The sequence below is a fragment of the Falco naumanni genome, chromosome 4 (assembly GCF_017639655.2).
Source record: "Falco naumanni isolate bFalNau1 chromosome 4, bFalNau1.pat, whole genome shotgun sequence".
In the NCBI taxonomy this organism is placed as follows: Eukaryota; Metazoa; Chordata; class Aves; order Falconiformes; family Falconidae; genus Falco; species Falco naumanni.
The window spans coordinates 87,988,813-88,008,213 of NC_054057.1; the positions used below are offsets into that span (position 1 = coordinate 87,988,813).

Here is a 19,401-nt window from a genome sequence, read left to right on the forward strand (position 1 = left end):
GAAAGCACCCGTCCCCAGCATTTAACTGTCAGGGAGGTGAGCGCCCTGCCACTGCTGTCCCTGTGCTGTCCAGGAGGGCAATCAGAAATCCCAGGGTCCTGGGCTGTACTGGATGGAGCCTCTCTTCAACTCCTGGTTTCAGGCTCCCACTGCCTCCTGGGTGCTGAGCACGGTCTCTGTATCCCACAGCACCCAGTGGCTGCAGCTCCTCAGGTGCCTGCACCTGCAGGAGGAGCAAGTGTGTGCAGGGTTTGCTTGCCGCATGCGAGCCATGGTGTACAAGCCACAGCAGCTTCCCAGGCGAGCCAAGTGCTCCTGCCAGATGTGTGGGCTGGGGCTTTCCCTGCGTGCTCAGCTCCAGTTCTGGCATACTGGTACTGCAGCCCAGCCCTTCCCTGGGGGTGTGCTGGGTCCAGCACATCGAACCTGGCATGCACGTTAGTCAGGTTGGCAACAGGTCCCCTTGTCCTCCTGTCTTTGGACGCTTTCATCAAGGCTTTGCAGTATGCTCTGGCAAGGCTCTCTGTCACCTTTTTCATAGAAATGGTGGCCTTAAACGGGGTACCTTACATCCCAGTAAAAATTACGCTGTGGTTGTTACAATTTACATGCTGGCTTATAAAGTTTGCACTTAAAGAAAACATATTCTTCTTGACTTTTACAGCCATTTAATGGTGCGGAAGCTGCTCAGGGCAGCAGCTAGGATAATGCAGGACACATTTTCACAAAGCCAGTTTCCTGTGATTGCATAGCCAATCTCACTCCTGCTCAGAGCTGTACTGAGTGTTTTGTGAGTGGACCTGAATGGTCATGGACGGCAGCACCCAGTGTACACCCCCAACAGCCTGGCTCCTCCAGGGACACAGATGTGGCCCCACACTGGAGCCCTCCTGCTCCCCACAGGCGATGGTGGCAATGCCAGCATGCTGAGTGCTGCTACCCACCCATGCCTGGCTGGGGAGGCTGTGCCAGAGTCCCCTCCCTGGGCAGCTGGAAACCACCCTCTGTTTTAGGCATTGCCAAACACACCATGGCTGGACCTTGAGCCAGTCCCACGCTTTCACCCAGGGGCTCTCCTCCCTTCCTGACCATGGCCCTGTGCACCTCGGCTGGATCTCACAGCGCTCACAAAGCCAGAGCTCCGAGCAGATTTAGCCACTGGGAGAGGATTAGTCCAGCTAAGCTGGTCTGCTTGAAATCACGCTGTTGCGTGTGGCGGGGCCGGCTGACGTTTTGGGGCTCTCGAGGGGAGGGGGAGCCCAACGATGCATCATGGTGCCCACCAAGAGCCCCTGTGCTCTGCAGCAGTGGCTGGAGCAGGACCCTGCTCAGCAGATGCGCTGCTTGTTTGCAGTGTCTGTCCTGAGCACAAGGGCAGCAGTGCAGCCCTGCCCGCTGGCTCTGCTGCTCCCCCAGAGCCTCTGCCCACCCAGTGGCTACAGGGACCCTGCCCGTGTGGGGGCTGAGGCAGCGTGGCAGGGATGGCGTGTGACTTGTACGAGCTGGCCAGAGGTGTTTGGGGGGCCCTGGAACCCCAGGCTGGCTCTCTGGTCCCCCACGTCCCTTGGGCTGGGGGCATCTTGGTGGGGAGGACTCAGGCTGGTGGAGCTGGGGGAGCTCCCTCTGGCAGCCCCTCTGCTTGGTGTTGGCATCACCAAACCACCACTGCTTGATGTCCTTACCAACCCCCCTGCCCTGCCTCTTGGGAATGCAGATCGTTTACTCCAAGGCTTTTTAAGCCACATTTTATGAGCTCCTAATGTGATAAGCATTTTCAATACAGCCCTTCCTGAGCCCTCATTTGCTTACCCTTTGGAAATCTAATACTTGATTTAAGCACATTTCTGTTCCTTCCATTTGTAAGGACAAATGTAAAGTAATTGTTTGATATTGCAGTGGTTTCCTCAGGCTCCAGCTCTAATTTCCCACTAATACAGTATTGTCAGGGGGATCAATCTAACCCGGCACCTTCTGCCTCCTTGGAATGGATTGAAAATGGCTTTTCTACTGCGAGGCTGGGATTTGTGAGTCTCACTGTGAATGTTTTTCTCCTTTAAAGGAAAAATAATACAAGAAAATATCCCATCTTCCTGTAGATGGCCATTAATCCCCTGCTCTCCCTCTGCCTTCCCACAGCTGGCTCTGGCTACCTTCGCTGCTGGGTCCCCCTGTGGCTGCTGCTGGATGATAGTAGAAGAGATGCAGATAGGGCTCTATTAGATCTCCATTAATTTTCTCCAATTTCTTTTCTATTAGAACTTGCCAGACAGTAATCACTTCCAGTAAGGCCTCTTAAACAGGTCTGTGGTTGTGTTGCATCCCCACATGGCCACCGTGCATCGCTCCAAAGCATCCCCCAGCCCCAGGCAAGGGGACAGAGGGTGCCTGGAGCTGTGGTTCCCCTCAGTCACCTGTGCCCTGGTCCTGCCAAATCGCCTGGGGTCTCCAGCAGCCCCATGGCTGAGCCATCCTCAGGGAAGCCTGCAGTGCACACAGGGAGCACAGGATCGCAAAGCAGGAGGAGCAGCCTCATGCCAAACAGAGCCCCCTGATCCTGCCTAGGCATGCTCCCTTTCTTGGGCACCTGTCACAGCGCCTGCACCAGCATGTCCCCAAGGTACATGGAGCCAAGTGGCTGCTCAGGCTGGGCTCAGGCCAGCCCCCCGTGCTGCATCTGCCTTGTGCAGCCCCAGCAGAAAGCACAGTTTTCGGTGAAACGTGTCCATAAACCTGATCCTGTGAGTCACCAGCTCCAGGGGTACCCATGTCCCCCACACAGCACAGTGACACCCTGCCTTCCTGGGTCACAGCCAGCACAGGAGGACCCCCAGCCCTTTCACGGCTCTCCCCAGGCACTTCACCCACGGCCCCAGTGCCACCGAGGATGAGTCTAAGTGAGGCTGGCCCGGAATCATCCTTGCTGTGCCCAGCTCCATGCTGGCAGTGGGTGGAGGGGGCCTAAGAAAGGGGGTTTGTCCCTGTCCTGCTGTACCCTGGGTTGCTCTGCCACTGAGCTCGTGGGTGCCTTGAGCACCAGCCCCGCTGTGGCACCCACACTGCACCAACAAATGCAGTGGGAGCCTCCAGGCCCATCCAGCTGCTCCTGGGCTGCTCCCTGCCCCAGGGAGAACTCAGCTGCAGAGTGGCACAGAGACTGGTTTGTGCAGGCACCACGGCTGAAGGCTGGGGCTGAGATTTAGATGCTAGTGGTAAATTGGAACCTTTGACAGAAATGCCTGAGATTTACTACAAAAATCAATAGATGATTCAAACAGTCCAGCGCTCAGAAAGGCAAATAACACCACTCCAACAAGAGCTGTTATTGCTATTCATGAACAGTGGTGCTCATTACAGAGCCTGATAACAGGCTCGTAAGACGGATTGCTGCAGGATGGGATGGGGCTACGTGTGTGCATCCACAGAGCAGGCACTCCCATGGCAGGCCAGGACCCCATGCTGCCTGGCTGTGCCTGCGTGGTGCTCAGCAACTCATCCCCTTGGCTGAGCCCTGTGGGAGCTGTTTGGGCCCCCGGCTCCCCCAGATGCTCACAAGGTGCTGAGCCGGACCCACAGCAGTGCTGAGCGAGGAACACAGCAGTGCTGAGCCAGGAGCACAGTGATGCTGCACCCACCTCCGCGTGCCTGAGGATGCAGCCCATCAATCTTAGCTGCAGGCAGGATGCTGAGCAGGGAGAATTCCCCATCCCCCTGTGTCCTGGCAGTCAGAGGGTGGCTGGTCCCCAGATCAGCTTGGAGAGGTGCAGGGAGCAGTGCGGTGCTCACAGGAGGGGCAGCGACGGGTTTGATCCCACCAGGGCACCTGCCTGGGGGCTGCCTGGTACTTCAGTGACACAGGTCTTGGCTGGGTTCGGGGACCAGGGCCTGGGCTGGTGCTGAGGGTGGGCACCAGCGACCTTCCCGCAAGAACCAGGGCTGGGGTGCAGTGGGGAGGCATGGGGGGGTCTGCACCAGCTCTGCTCAGGGGAGGTGCAGCAGCTCTCGGCTCCCAGCCAGTACAGTCATGCTGTGGCTGGGCGAGATCATGTAGGAGCTGCCCAGGGCATGTGTGCATCCAGGCATATCCCCAGTGCCTGGCTGCAGGTGCTGGGGGTGCTGCTCTGCTTCATGCAGGTGAGGCAGGGCAGGAGGGGAGGGCATCTGCCAGGGCTGCCTGTACCCTCCTGCAGAGCCTGCCCATGCTTCATCATCTCCGCCTGGGCCAGCTGCAGCCGCCAGGGAGGTAAATCAAAGGACAACCATGACTAATGCAACGGGAGGTGTGCACAGGCTGGGGGGCCATCTAGCAAAGCATGCAGCACTTGACATTTCAGTATAATTGTGGGCTGCTATAGAACAGCCCATTAAGTTCAACCATAAATTACTGCTGCTTGCGTCTAATGCAGCATCTGCCCCCCATGCCTGGCAAGAGGCAGCATTAACCCTGGGCTGCTCCGGCACTCCTGAGCAGTGCCGTCACCCCTGCGAAGGGCTGTGCCGCAGGTGCCCTCCTCACCATGCTGGCTGGTCCGCTGCCCTGCCCGAGCCCCAAACCTGCCGCCTCAGCTGACCCACGGCGCAGTGGGGCTTTGCACGGCCCCCGGCAGCGCTGCGCGGGCAGCATGGGGCTGCCCAGCCTTGCCCTAAGAAAAGCCCATGCATACGGACCAGTGGTAGCCGCTTTTATTTACACAAAGGGATCACATGCTGAACAAGGAAACAGTGCCACTAAAGTACCCGTAACAGCAGGATTCTGTGCTTTATTCACAGGACAAAATATCGGTACAACATTTTTCATAGACTTCTTTTTCAAGCAGATATATCTCACTGTCCTCATGGTTATACACTGCGCTTAAGTGACAAAAGGCAAAGTGGGGCCGCCAGAACAACGCCTGCCCCAGCACCACGGTGGGACAGAGCTCTAACAGGGACAGCCCCATGGCCGCTGCCCGCAGTCAGGGTGTCCAAGAGTGCCTGTTTGCTTTGGGGACATAGAGGAGGGACGTGCTTTGGAGCAGCCTGCACACAGGCTGCAGAACAGGGCCATCACCGTGGCCCTGGGGACCATGTGGCAGTAAAAGCAAATGGGACCCATGGAGCAAGCCACGGCACTGCTGACCTGCTGGGCACTCGTTCCTCGGTGGCTGCAGCAGGACTCTGTGTCTTCCCTCGTCTCAGCTTGCCCTGGAGCATCCCAGCCTCCCGAGGGCCAGGGAAGCCCATCACCTGCTTCTGCTTGTGGATTTTGGGCAGGACAGACTGGCTGGGGGTGCTAGTTCCATCCCCCCTGGGCCCCTCTCATGGAAGACTGCAGCCTCACATCACTGCAGCTCTGCTCCCAGACACTTATTCCCACCTGAAGTCCTGCCCGACTGTTTCATAGAATTTGATATTATAAGGTCTATAAAAGTCCCGAAGCTGCTCGATCACCTCAGGGTCTATCTGCACATGAGTCCTTCCTTTCGACTTGCCCAGGCAGCGAGGCAAGCCACTGGTCTCCGACTTTTTGAGGCAAGGAAAGCCTTTTGTCTTGTTGAAGTAGAAGTGCTTGTCCGTGATAACCCGTTTGATGCCCAGGAAGTCCTGGACTTTGCCCATCTCCCCGGCTGGGTCTGTGATCAGCTTCTCCCCACTGACAAAGTGGATTTGGGAGAGGGGGAAGTACTGGAGCCAGCTTTCCAGGTGCACGGCATACATCCCAATGCGAATGGCATTCCAGGAGGTGTCCACCAGCCCCAGGCTGCGGTTGCGGAAGGACAGCCCCTCGAAGGTGGGGATGTCCGGCTTCTTGGAGAGTGTCTGCGTGTAGTCTGAGATGGCCCGGGTAACTGGGTTCCTCACCACCACGATCAGTTTTGTGTCCCGGGACATGTTGAAGATCCGCCGTGGTGCCTCCTTGGTGACAAAGTAGCTGGGGGTCTTCTCCACCGTGATCTGGCTGTCGAGCGTTCGCGGCATCAGGCTCCTGCAAGTGAAGCAGAAGGTGATGGTGAGGAAGGAGCTGGGCCAGGCACTGAGGCTTCACAGCATGGGGCTGGTGGGGTGTCCCCTCCCAGCAGAACAAGGCAGGCACAGCTCCCTCCTGCAGTGCTGCAGAGGGCCCCTGGCCACGGCTGTCCCCTGGGTCCATCCCACCCAGTGCAGAGGATGGGGGCACCGGCAGCCCCGCACGAACAGCAGCAAGCGGAGATGCTTGGCTCCCGGGGAAGGCCAGGGCCAGGCAGGACGGAGGGCAAGGGCACAGCCAGGTCGCTGGGGACCACAGGGCTGCGGGGCAGCTGGGGCCGATCTGTCCCCGTCAGCAATAAAGTCATTATCAATGTAAGGAAAGTGCCGGAGCTCAGTCTGCAGCCGGGAAGGGGCGCAGGTCCTGCCCCCCGCCCCGGTCGCTGGCACGGGTGCATCACCCAGCAGACAGCCCCCGCTGCAGCCTGCGCTCAGCCCTTCATCCCCCATTCCTACCCCAGCTGCCATTTGCAAAAGACATTACAGTGGCTCCCTCCAGGATTACTGCCATCACATGGCACATCTCCCTGACTGCATTACTGGGTACCCCGGCTTCTGTGCGCCCCGTGACACCGGCACCGCAGCGAGTGCCATGCTCTGGGGCAGAGGAGGGTGCCAGCCCAGGAACGTGCCAGCCTCCAGCACCCAGCGGAAGCGCAGCCCCCTCATCCTCCTGCCTTCATCCTGGAGGCAGCCAAGAAATCAGCGCCGCCAGCACACAACCCTTGTGCCCAGTGATGCACAGGGTGCCAGGGCTGTGTGATACCACCACCATGACAAGCTGTGGGCAGCGGCGGATGAGGCTCCGGGGTGCTGTGCTGCTCCTCCAGTGGGAGCCGGCAGCAAGGGGCTGCCCAGGGATGTGGGGCTCACACCCACAAGGGTATCACCCACCCTGACAGGCTTGATCAGGCCCAAGGGCTCTGAGGCAGGGTCCTGCATACACCCGGCTGTTCCTGGCATGGGGAGCCGGGCTGCAAGGCCAGGGAGGGAGCACCAGACTGGGGGAAAACGTAGCGTCCCTGCAGCCCAGCTTAACACTAATTAAATAATTTGCTTTGACATGCGAACATCCAAATCAAATAAAAACTAATGGGATGGAAAGATTTATAAATTGGTCTTGTATTACTAGAGTAAACTATCAAATCCTTTGCAGCCAGATGCACGGCGCCACAGGTCCTGTGGCTGGAACAGGCTAGGAGTGGGCAGGGAGCTCTTGGCTGGCGTGGGCAGGCAGTGCCAGCAGCCAGGACCAGGCCAGTGCCCCACAGGTCCCAACCGGCACCAGCACCCGTGCTGGGGAGCGTGCTGCTGCCCCAGCAGCTCTGGGCATGCAGGATCCCTCCTGGCAGCGGTGCCATGGTGAGCTGGGCACCTGCCCTGGGACAGCTGCCCTCCTGCCACACAGCCCCTCAGGGAGAGGCACAGGCTGCAAGGGCACCTTCTATTGCAATTATGTTCGTTACTTAGAAGCATCTGTCACTTCTCCCACTTTGCAGCCAACTTGGTGGCTCGCATTCAAAAACTGGCCAATTCAGATTCAGCTGAGCAGCAGAAGGCAGGCTGAGAGGCACAGGCAGGTGCTGCCTGAGGACAGTTTTATGAGGAACTGTGAAAAGTGCCCCCAGGAGTGTTTTTTTCTAAAAACAGAGACTGTATGTTTAATGTGAAGCACCCGCACATGCCCAGCACAGAGCTGCATGATGGGTGCCAGAGAGCTCGCAGGCAGCTGGCCACAGGGACCCCAGGGAACACAAGGGGTCTCCTCAAGTCCCTCACCTCCCACTGCACCTTTCCAGGGCACAGCAGGGCCCGTCCAAGAGGAAGGGGCGAGCTCAGCAGGCTCACTCCCCTCAGGGACCCGGGGAGGTGACTCGGTGCACAGCCATCGAGTTGCGGTGAGGGGGGCTGGGTGTCACATCCGCACCCTGGCAGCCCCCCGGCACCAGCGGCAGCTGTTGCGTGAGCAGGCACACCACCAGCTCAGCTCGTGGGGCTCCTTGTGAGCCCCCCATTCCCTCACAGTACACATCCCCCAGGCAGGGTCTGCCCTGGCTGGGCACCACAGCTTACTGCTGCCAGGAGACCAGAGGGACCTGGGGAGGAGCTGGTGCAGCTCTTGGACAGCCGAGGAGCTGTGGCTGCCTGTGTAATGCGGCGAGGCCTGGGGACAGAGGCAGTCAGGGAAAGTGAACATCAGCAGCCCTGTCTGCAGCGATTCAGCTGGAGAGCGAGGCGCTGCTTCATTCATGGGACAAACCCCGCACAACTGCCACGGCCACGCTGCCGTGCTGCAACACGAGTGTTCCTGAGAGCTGCATCCGTCTGGTGACCGAGACTAGACACCTCCAGGGACCCTGAAACACAACCCACAGCCACCAGCTTTGGGGCTTGCTCTGTAGAGAGGAATCCGATGAAAGACCTAACTGGGAAGAGATACAACAGCAGCCCACAACACTCTGTGGGACAAGGGGACTGTGATGGAAGACCTGGGGCATTGCGGGGAGTGGCAGTACACCCAAGGGCGGTGAGTCCCCATTGGACCTGGGACACTCCCTGTGAAGGTGACATGGGGACAAGAAGAGACCGTGGTCCAGGGGGACCGGAGGAGCAGCTGGAGGAGACCCGTGGAGCCGTGCCCAGAGGTCCACACCAGGCTACTGGGGACGATGGCTGAGGCCAGCCTCACTCCCCCAGGTGCTGGCGCAGGGCTGCAGTCCCCACGCAGCCCCAAAGCTGTCGCCTCACTGTCTCATCGGCGAGGGGACAGAGGCTGCGTGAGGGGACAGGGCTGCCCCGCACCCTCACATTCTCTTGACCAGTTTCCTCATTTGAAGGAGAACAAACTACTTAGCATAAATTAACAGGGATGTTTTAAAGAGGTACCTGGGCATGGACATGGCTTAACTGGCCTTTCCCACTGCTCTGCTTCAAACCCTGTAAATCCAGATTACGAATCCCACTGTTTAATGACTGTCAGGAAATGCTAATTTAGAGGCAGTCACCATGGCTGTGTCTCCATATCACAAACAAGTTTCATCATAAATCAGCACGGGACAGCTTTATAAGCGATTCACTATTACAATATATTGGTGGAGAATCATAAAACTGCTGTTTCATTAATGGCTCATCTTCAGGCTTGTTAGGCTTTCATTACGTGAGCTATTAGGTCCATGTATTCAAAAAATGAAATTACAGGTTCTAATCCATTACAAAAAACACAAAATCTCTGCACAGTAAATTACTGAAATGAGACAAGAGGTTGTTTTTTTTTCTTAAATGGACTCCCAGTGTTTGCTGCTCCTGAACAACAGAGACTGCTGAGACAACAAAACACAACCCGAATAGATAAATAAATGACCAGTGAAACCATGCAAGGGGGAGAAATGTCATCCAGGCATTCATCTTTACGTTAACGGTGGGATCCCGAGGGCTGCAAGAGCAGGGAAATGCATTGCAACCTTAATTACAGTTGACTTTAAAATTATATTTTTGGACTTCTGCATTCACGGAGTTATTTGCATACAAATGGCATGTCACATAGTTTTAAGGCCAAGACTTGTGTGTTTAGGTGTGAAGGCTCTTGGTAGCCAGCCTGTGGTGCCACATGGCCAGCGCTCAGGCAGGAGCCATTCCTGCCACTTTGGGGACCTGTCCTGGGCGCCTGTGACTTTCCTAAAGATCCCCAGCTGGCCTTGGCACCGGCTCCTGGCACATGCTGAGTGAGCTGCTGCCAGGAGGTGCCAGAGCTGATGCCAGCACAGTGACAGTGATGTACTGGTGACACCAGTGGGGAAGGATGGCTGGAGCACTGGTGAGGTGCAGAGAGGAGACACCAAACCTGCCGTTCTTGGGAGAGCTGCTGGGTGCCAAGGGATGGTCAGCAGTCACCTCCTCCTGCACCAGGGACAAGGACAGTGCCGCTGGAAGGGGGGTGTCGTGGCTGAACCTGATGACCACTCTAGATAATGAGTCCCTCCTGATGGTGGAGCTGGGAGGTTGCTTCTGTCACGGGAGGTGGCATTGGTGGTGCAGGAGGGCAGCACAAGGCTGCTTCCCCCACCCCAAGCCCTCCCCTCCATGGCCCCTACAGTTCCCCCACAGCACGACAGCGCTGCCCATGCTGCCATCGTGCCCGTCGCTGCCATCATGCTCTCCCCATCAACATGGGCAGGCCGGAGGAACGACAAGGCTTTCTCCACCTGGCAGTGGTGCACAAGCCATCTGCATTGTATCCTGGTGATGGGAATGTGCGATGCGGCAGAAATGCAGGAGGTCAGAAACGCTGATGCTGAATGAATACCAGGGCAGCTCTCCACAGACATCATTAGGGACGCAGAGGAGCAAACTCCACCCTGGCAGCAATGCTGTGGACTGGAGAGCACAGCAGCCTGTCCGCCCCTGCAGCCGGCTCCCTCCAACTGCCTGGGAGAGGAAAACTACAAGGAAGGGTGACAAAGATGCCCATTGCCGGCCCAGCCCTGCTGCTCTCTGCAGAGGATGCTGCGCTTCACCCCAGCCTGGGCTCCCTGCCTGGGTGAGAGTTGATGCCTGCTCCGCTGCCCACACCCACCCACCACTGCAAGACCAGGGACACGGCCTCAGCTCCAGGATACATGGGATGGGTCCCCTCCAAGGAGGGACAAGGCTCGGCAGGAGGTGTCGGCAGCTGTTCCAGCAGTGACAGTGGGATGCAGCTCAACCCTCCTTCCCCGCAGAGGCCATTCAGCAGCCATAGGGTTTTTACTTCATTTGCTTTCCATTGCTCCTGCCAAGACGGCCGATGCTCCAACCATCAGAGGCATTTAATTACCAGGGGCATCGCAGCTTCCCCTGGGACAGTCCATCGGTCAGGGGCTACAGGCACATGTGCTTGTTGTGCCCCTGCAAACACTCCCCCAGGGCCAGGGGCTTTCACACAGCAGGACCTGCTGGGTGTGCTGGGGGGAGCAGGGGGTGGCCCCAGCACCTGCCAAATCCCCTGCTCAATGCATTACTCTGGCTGGAGAGACAGAATTAATTCCTCTTGAATTAGAGATTATTTTCATTACAGTTACTCAATTCTTAAAGCCCTTTAGTGCATTTGATACGGGCATTAATGCTGCCTTCCAACCTGCAGATTTGGAGGCTGTTTGCCCATGTTACTGGAGTGGGGACACACGTGGGGTACATCCAGTCACTGGCACAGCACCAGGAAACCTGCCATCCCCTGTTGTGGTCGAGCCAGCATCGCTGTGCCCCACGACAGCTGGGAGCAGACAGATCCCTGGGTGGCCCCCACGGCCCCACAGCCATGGGGAGGCAGCAGCAGAGAGCCCGGCTGCAGCTGCAGCTGTGCTGGTGCAAAGGCAGCGCCTTGCCCTGAAGGAGTTAACTTTTCACCAGCACCTTTCCTAGACCTGAATTATTAATTTTCTTATAATCTGCCTTCAGGCACCCTGCAGCCCCTACAACACTCCCACATTAAAGAAACATGCGCTCCCTCGCTGGCTGTGCTGCTTTGATGTCGAACATGCGTGAAACACTCTCCCAGGGAGGAATTTGAACAAAAATTCATCAGACGATTGAGATATTGCAGATAAGCATGCATGGGGAGAATGCCCATCTGATAATCCTGTTTCAGCATTGGCCCCTCCATCCAGCTTGCGGAGCACGGAGCGGAGTGAGGCAGCTCCCAGGTAAATATTTGCCTGTTGCAGCTCACTGTGTGCGAGGACATGGCAGGTGTATCCCAGGCTCTTCTCAGAGGCTAGAGACCGACGTGTGTAATCCTGGGCTCCATCCATTCACCGGCATAAACCCAAACTGTTTAATATGGCAAAAAATCCCAACTGCTGGCTCTTGTGACGAGGGTTGTGTGCCTTCCCTCTTCCAGCTGATGTCGCAGGCTCAGCGGCTATACATCGGGATGCTGCCGGTGCGCAGGCGAGGAGTGGGGAGCCACCCAGCTGGCAGCCAGAATCCTCCAGCACAAGCGAGCACCTGCTTGCTGCCCTCCCAGAGGGGCCGCACTGGGTGGTAGGGCAGCAGCGAGGGTCACTGCCCTGCGCGGCCCCGAGGAGCTGGGAGAAGGGTGGGATGCAAGCACGTCTCCAGCTGCAGCTCGACGTGTTGGAGATGAGCACAAAAACTTCCGAGAGTGCAGACTGGCACAGGGATGGTCCTGTGGGATGCTGTGCCCTGACCTGCTGGCACTCCCCCCCTGCCGCAGCCTGCCCCTCAGCTGGAGCTGTACCAGTGGGCTGCCCACCACACTGCCCTGGCAGGAGCTGGGGAAGGCACTGGCAGGATCCCACCGGCAATGCTGGAGAGAGCCTGGCTGCTGCACAAGAGTCAGCACCTGGCCCAGAGCCCCCTGCCCTGTGCCATGCTGCGCCGGGCCATGGGTGCATGCAGCTGACAGCCACCACGGGCTCTTGCCTGGCAGCCCCGCACCGCTGGGCTCAGCGGGACCGGGGATGGCATCAGTAGATGACAGCTCAAGCAAAGCTACTCGGAGGTTTAAGCAAAACTGGGTCAAGCACACAAGAAACTGAGGTGTGAGGAAGATAACAAGCTCTCTCTGGCAGAGTGACATTGCAGTGGATGTCTAGGACACCGGGACACCCCAGCTGAGAGCTGCGCAGCTGGTGCTTTGCAGTGAAAGGCCACTGCAAGGGGTTCATGGGTCAAACAGCAGTCCCTCAGCACCGCTGCCGCGTCTCCTCCACTCACCTGCTAAGGCTGGCAGCACTACAATAACAGGGCTGGGAGGGGGCTTGCCCGGGAGCAGGGTTCTGGAGATCACACCACATCCACAGAGGGGAAACACCACCCCGAGGGACTGTGGCCCCAGGAGCAGCTGGCCCTGGCCCATGTCCATGCTGCCATTGCCCTGCAACTGAGGCATCTTCGGATTTAATGATGGATCGACCGCCTTTAATAAATGTTTATGTTCAAAGAATTTACACCAGTGCTCAGACAGCTAATGAGGGACATTTCAATGCATAAAAGCAGTGTGAACACAGTAATTAACTTTGTTGCTGATTCATTTTTAATCATTTAAATGCTCCAGAGATTTGTAGTGTCCTTTAAGTCAACAAAATCTTTTCCAAAGGGCATGCTGCCGATGCCCTTCATGCACATGTGCAACTGTGTTCATGATGATGTGCTAACTCCCATCTTCCTAAATAACCACCCAGCACTGACTGAAGGTCAGACAAAGCCCAAGGCCAGCACCGAGGGGATCATGACTGGGAATGCTGGGAGGCAAGGGCTTCCCAGCACAGTGCTCGCAGGTCGGGGCAGATAGCCCACCAGTGAGCACACACAGCCCAACCCAGCGTAAGCCCAGCTGCTGCGCGAGGCCCCGTGGCTCATGGAGAAAAGCTGGGGTCTCCCCCTCTTCCATTTTCAAGGCAACTCCTTCCATAGGTGAAACTTTAAAAATTAATATTCATTTAAAAAATCAACTAATATGCCCCAGCCACTGCAGCAATTCCCTAGTTAAAGGCTAGTGTCAGAAATACATTGCCCACCTGGTGATCTTCCAGTGCTCAGGGGTGCAAATGGATGGCACAATGGGCCGGCCCCCAAGAACAAACCACACCAACCCAGTGGCGGGTCCTGGAGACCCCACATCACATGTCAGTGCTGAGAAAAAGCAACTCCAGCCACATCTAACATGCCTGCTGTCAGGGAGACGCCTGGGACCCGGTCATCGTGTGGAGGATCCAGGGCTGCAGACATCCAAAAGGGCCGGGTGCTGCCAGCCACATCCCTGGGTGGCCAGCTGTGCTGCCAGCTGTGCTTGGGCACCGCCTGCCCCGGGAACCTGCCCTGGTCCCTGCTCCCAGCCTGGCACACACCCCAGCCGTCCCTGGAGCACACACTGCGGGCAGATACCATGGACACTGCCTGACCCCCACCATAGACACCCAAGGTCAGCAGCGACTGGTGTCCTTCCCTTGCCAGCTTCGTGAAGCATCCGCGCCCACGGCCATGCCAGGTTACAAGCTGTATTTTGTGCTACCGAATCGACAAATTGTTAGAACAAATTGCAGCGTTTACAAACAAGGTCATGGAAGAGAGAGCAAAAACATACATCATCAATATTGAAGGTTTGGTACCCTGTGTGGGTTTACCCCCCTGCGTTTCTCCGAGCACCTTGGTGAGGGAAACCCTGCTGGGACCTGAGCCAAGGTCTCTGCAGCACCCAGGCCCACCTGGAGGAGGGCAGGGCAGGACCGCTGCCCACAGGCAGACATAGGCAAGGCAGTGACCAAGGAACAGCTGCCTGCAGGGCAGCTTCTCACACAAAAGTCTCTGCCAGAGGTTTCACACCCATTTCTCAGAGCCAGGGCACTCTCTGAAGTCAAGGAAATTTCAAAGCATCCTTGAAGCTTGCTGCCTTCCTCTCTTCTTACTAATTAACTTTAGCAAAATGCACTGTCAGTCAAGCCCACAAAACAGTTCACATCTTGGGCAAAGCCTAATGGGCTCCCATTTGTGTGCGAGCCAACCTGGCCATTAGCAGAGAGCAATTAGCGAGGCGGAGTGCAGAAGCTGGGTTTGCACGCGCCCTCCTCTCCCTCCCACAGGCACAGGGACATGGAGATGGTGCAGCGATGCTCCCCGCCCGGTGGGGTCCGCTCCCCCAGGGCAGTGCCCACCGCTCAGAGACCAGCAGCACTCCGTTTGCTGCTGCAGCCCCAAGACCACCCCAAAACCAAAGGCAGTGTGGGGCAGAGCTCCAGCAGCACGGCTGCCCCCAGGGACCCGTCACACTGGCACATGGGGAAGCTCGGGCTTGGCCAAAGCGCTGTCCGTGGGACAGGATTCAGGCAGGTGGGTTCACACGGGAGCCTGCAGCCAGATCTGCCAGGAAAAAACCCTCTCTATGAAAATAATGCTGGAGCACCTGACAGGGTCACTCAGGAATCCCAAAGAGGAAAACTGCACCCTGAGATGCTGTGGAGTCACCACTCAAAAGTTAGCTGCAAATTAAACACCACTGTCTTCCCTGTGTTCTGGAAAATATTGAAGGTTATTGGCACACGCTACCTGCAACAGGAAAAAGCTCAATATTGAACATTTAGTCCAGGATTGGTAATGAATCGATATTCCCCAGTAGCTGGCTGTTTGGTTTCAGTTGTCTTAAAACAGATCTTGCTAAAAATATCTTTCCTGTAGTGTATCTGTAGCTAATGAGGTGGATTAGAATGACTGATGGGAACTGGAAACGGCACAGGTGTTTTGGGTCTGGAGTCGGTGAGCAGGCACTCCTGGGTGGTGGTCTTCTGCCGGGGAAAGCAGAGGGGTCTGCCTCTGCCCAGCCTCCCAGAGCAGAGGGAGCCAAGGCTGCCCCGGGTGATGGCAGGAGCTGAGACAGGAGGCACCACAAGAACAGCAGCTGTGAGCAAGCACGACATTTGGAGCCAGCAAGGACAGGCGGATCAGGAGATGTCCCCTCCCGCTGGTTCTGCCACCTCTGCGTCACACCAGCTCCCAGGCAGGGGAAAACGTGGAAAAACAGGAACTGATGTTTTCAGAGCATCAGAGGAGCTTGGCTCTCACGCTGCTCTCAACTGCATTAAAGACCCACTTGGTCCCTCCTCTCGGCTCCCCAACGGGGCACAAAATGGAGCCAGACCGAGCACTCAGCCACCACAGCAGCCAGGGGCTCCTGCAGGTGACGTCTCTGCTCACAACAGGGAAAGCCTTTGCCTTTCCAAGCGGTCTGTGCTCCGGGCTACCTGCAGAGACCCCACTGCCCCGCAGTGTTCCCCAAGCACGGCAGCATCACCCCTCCTTGGCTGGCGGCTGGGGACAGCCTCCGGCCAGGCCAGGCCAGCCTGCCCGCTCCGGGGTCCCAGCAGGGCAGCCCTTCCCAGCCAGCATTCACGGCATCAGCTCTGCCCTTCCCGGGACACCGCCGCCGGCAGGACCCTGCTCTCCTGCTCCCTGGTTGCTTGGCAGAGCGACAGGAGCTCATCACACTGCGGGTTAGACCTGCTACACATTTAATTGCTCCACTTGCAAGGAAGAAAATCAATTCCACGTTTTATACATTAGTAGCCTCTGTCCTTAAGTTTTGGCACATTTGTGAGGTTAAAAAAAAAAAAAAAAGTAGTAAAACCAGGGAAGTGTCATTTAATTGTTTTAGCTGAACTAATTTGGAGGCTTCGCTGCTCCAGTGTGATCTCTCCTTCGATCCGGACACAAAGCCAGGCCCTGGGCAGCATGCTGCTCACTCAGCCGCGCTCCCATCGCTGCCTCTGCCTCGCTCCGCAACTGCCCGTTGCCACTGACACACACTGTCACAGGCTGCATCCCTCCCAGTCACAGACAGTCCCTTCACATGGAGGATCCCAGGCTGAACCGCAGCTCAGGGCAGGAGATCGGCTGCTCGGCGCTCACTGCCACAGCCCTCGGTGCTGGAGCGTGTGCGTGGAGGGGGACGTGGCTCCCATCTCCTGGACCAGCACCATGCTGGGTGCCCACAGGTGTCCTTAAGTGGCCCAGGCAGGGTCTGTCCCAGGGCACAGCCCCTTCCCTCCATTCAGGCTGGTCCCTGTGGCCCCAGCTTTCCTGAAAGGAGACACGAGCACTTCTGCAGGAGCTGTGCCACACGGTTTGCTCCTGCACTGCTTGCGAGGCTTCCAGCCCCAGGCTCAAGGCTCCCAGCCCCAGGATCCCCACACCCACCGCGTGCATGGGAAGCATGAGAGCTTGCAGGGCCAAGGACTGGGGGGGACAGACCCCAGCTCAGGATTAGGGGGGCTGCTTCCCAGCCAGGCACTGAGCACACACAGCCCCCCTGAGCGAGCGGCTCAGCCGGGACCCACGTCCTGCTCCATTACCCATCCTGCTGCCCTGGATGCCCTTTAGACAAAGCACTGCTGCTCCTGCCCTTACAGCCTGTATTGCAGGGCTGCTCCCAGCTGTTTGCTGTTGGGTGATGCAGGATGGGTGATAGTGTCTGATGTCAGGGGGGAGGCTGGGGGAATGACACAGACCTGCCGAGGAGCAAGAGCAGGTGAAGGACACTGCTGCAGCTACTCTCCAAAGGGCAGGAGGAATGGGGAATGTCTCAGGACAGCCTTAGGAGCAGGAAACAGCCCCAGTGAGTTCCACCTGCGCCTGTCCTGGCTCTCCTGATACAAGTACTGCATCAAAAGAAGCTGAACATTTCCAGCTGCAGGGTCTGCTGTGACCCAAGTACAGCACAGGACAGCAGACCTGCCTGCGGCTGCAGACAGCCCTCCCCATGCAGTGCTCAAGCTGAACCCCATGGGCATGAACCCCAACTACAAGGGCTGGAGCACCAGCCCAGTGCCCAGCAGGCACGTGCTGCTCAGAGCAGCTCTGACCCACTCACAGTCCAAAACCAGCATCCTCACACCAGAGGCATGACTCACACCTGCCCAGCAAGGAGACAAACCAGGACCGCAGCAATGCTGGGAGTGAGCACCGTGTCACGGTGCCTCCTGACCTCCTTGGCAGCCAACAAGCACTGCCCTGCTCTGGAACAGGGACATCTCCTCTCAGAAACCACTGCTGACATAGAGGAGCAAATGAGCTTGGTGTGTGGCCACAGGCTGCCTCCCATCACCATGTTCTGATGCACTGACAGCTCCAGGTGCCCTTTACCCTGCTGTGAGCTTGTAGGCACCCGGGGCCAGACCGAGCCCTCCTCTGCCTCCTGAGGCTGATGCCCAGCAGAAGCACCGCAGCCCTGCCTGAGAGCAACCCAGAGCTCCTGCAAGCGCTCCACAACAGTGCAGCAAACAACCACCGGTAACCAGTACACTGGGTCGGCCAGCACAGGGAGCATGGGTGAGCTGCCTGCAGCTCTATGTGCAGGGCCACGGGCAGCGGGCGAGCCCACGGGCACTGTGACCGGCTCACATGCAGTACTCGCTGCCTCCCCGTGACCACCCCTGAGCTCCTCACAACAGCCTTTACTGAAATTAAAATCCCACTATCTCATGCTGGAGGTGCACTCACTGTTCTCTGCAAATTATTGGAGAACTTAGATAGACCCAGACTTATCAGGGAGGCAGGGTGGTGGAGGACAGGGGACCTGATGGCTGAGGGGTGCTGAGGCACAGGCAGTGGAGCTGCAGGGTGGGCAGCTGTGCCGTCCCCTGGGCCACTCATTCACTCCTGATCTGGAGGCCACTTCATGCAGCGTTAGACAGGACAGGAAACCTGTTACCGTCCCGGGCCCAGAGCCCCTTACGGCAGGGCTGGGGGCAGGCGGCCGCACCGCAGCACCCGGTGGGCTCCAGCAGCCATGTCCCACGCGAGAGGGGCACGGCTGCCCTGCCCGGAGCCAGCCCGGCCCGGCACTGCGGGAGAAGGGGAGGAGGAGGAGGAACTCCCTGAGGGCGGCTGGGTGACAGGCACCACCGGCAACACTGGGCCGCCCGCCCGAGGGACGCACCCGCCGCGGCAGTGGGCACAGACCCGAGACCCGCGTCCGTCATCGGGAGCGGGCAGGGGCAGCGGCCGGGGGTGATCGCGCTCCCGGGGCGGGACGGGACGAGATAGGATGCGTAGGGGTGCCCGGCGGGGCCGGGCGGGACGGGATGCGATGCGATGCAGGGGGGTGCCCGGCGGGACAGGGGGCCGGTTCGCAGCACCGCCCTCACCTGTACCACTCCAGCCCACGGTCGTAGTTCCTGTCGAAGAAGTGGGGCTCGGTGCCCAGGGCGCGCACGTCGGGGTGCACCCGGATGAACTCCAGCACGGCGCGGGTGCCGCCCTTCTTGACGCCCACCACGATGGCCTGCGGCAGGCGCTTGGCGCCCGGGCGGGCCGGCCCCGGGGGGCTGCCGGCTGGCGGCGCCGGGGGTTCCCGCGGGCGGCGGGCGGGCACGGCGCTGCCCGGGGGCTCGGCGGGGGGCGGCCGCCCGCACGGCCGCGACTTCTGCAGAAGTTTCTTGGCGGCGGCGGCGCTGCGGGCGGGCGGGCAGCGGGCGCGGGGCGCGGCGGGGCCGCCGCAGCAGCAGAGCAGGCTGTAGCAGAGGTAGGAGCAGGACAGCGACAGCGTGAAGAGGACGAGGACCCTCCGCGCCAGCCGCCGGGACGGAGCCGGAGCCGCAGCCGGGGCCCGCCCGCTCGGCGCCCTATGCGCCATGGCTCCATGGGGCCGCGCCGCCGGGCATGGCGCGGCCCGGCCCGGCGCGCCGCTGCCCCCGGGGCCCCGCGGCGGCGGCGGCCCGGCCCCTGCGCGGCCGCTCCGGCATGTCCCGCGGCTACGCGGCGGTGCGGCCGGGCCGCCCCGGGGGGCTGCGCCCGCTGCCCCGGCACCTGCGCGACCGCGGCCCCGCCGCCGCCGCCGCGGCTCCCATCCCCGGCTGGGCTGGGCTGGGCACTCGGACGGCGGCGGCTCCGGCTCTCGCCTCCGCGGGA

At 59.0% G+C, this 19,401-nt stretch overlaps 1 protein-coding gene across 1 annotated transcript; it reads right to left on the reverse strand.

Annotated features, from left to right (window-relative positions):
• Positions 1–4,664: 4,664 nt before the first annotated feature.
• Positions 4,665–19,234, reverse strand: HS3ST2 (heparan sulfate-glucosamine 3-sulfotransferase 2). The gene is made up of 2 exons (XM_040592826.1): positions 18,639–19,234; positions 4,665–5,962 (listed from the first exon to the last, which is right to left on the reverse strand). Exons 1-2 carry the CDS (start codon positions 19,124–19,126, stop codon positions 5,344–5,346), a joined length of 1,107 nt encoding a protein of 368 aa, XP_040448760.1. The 5' UTR covers positions 19,127–19,234; the 3' UTR covers positions 4,665–5,343.
• Positions 19,235–19,401: the final 167 nt, after the last annotated feature.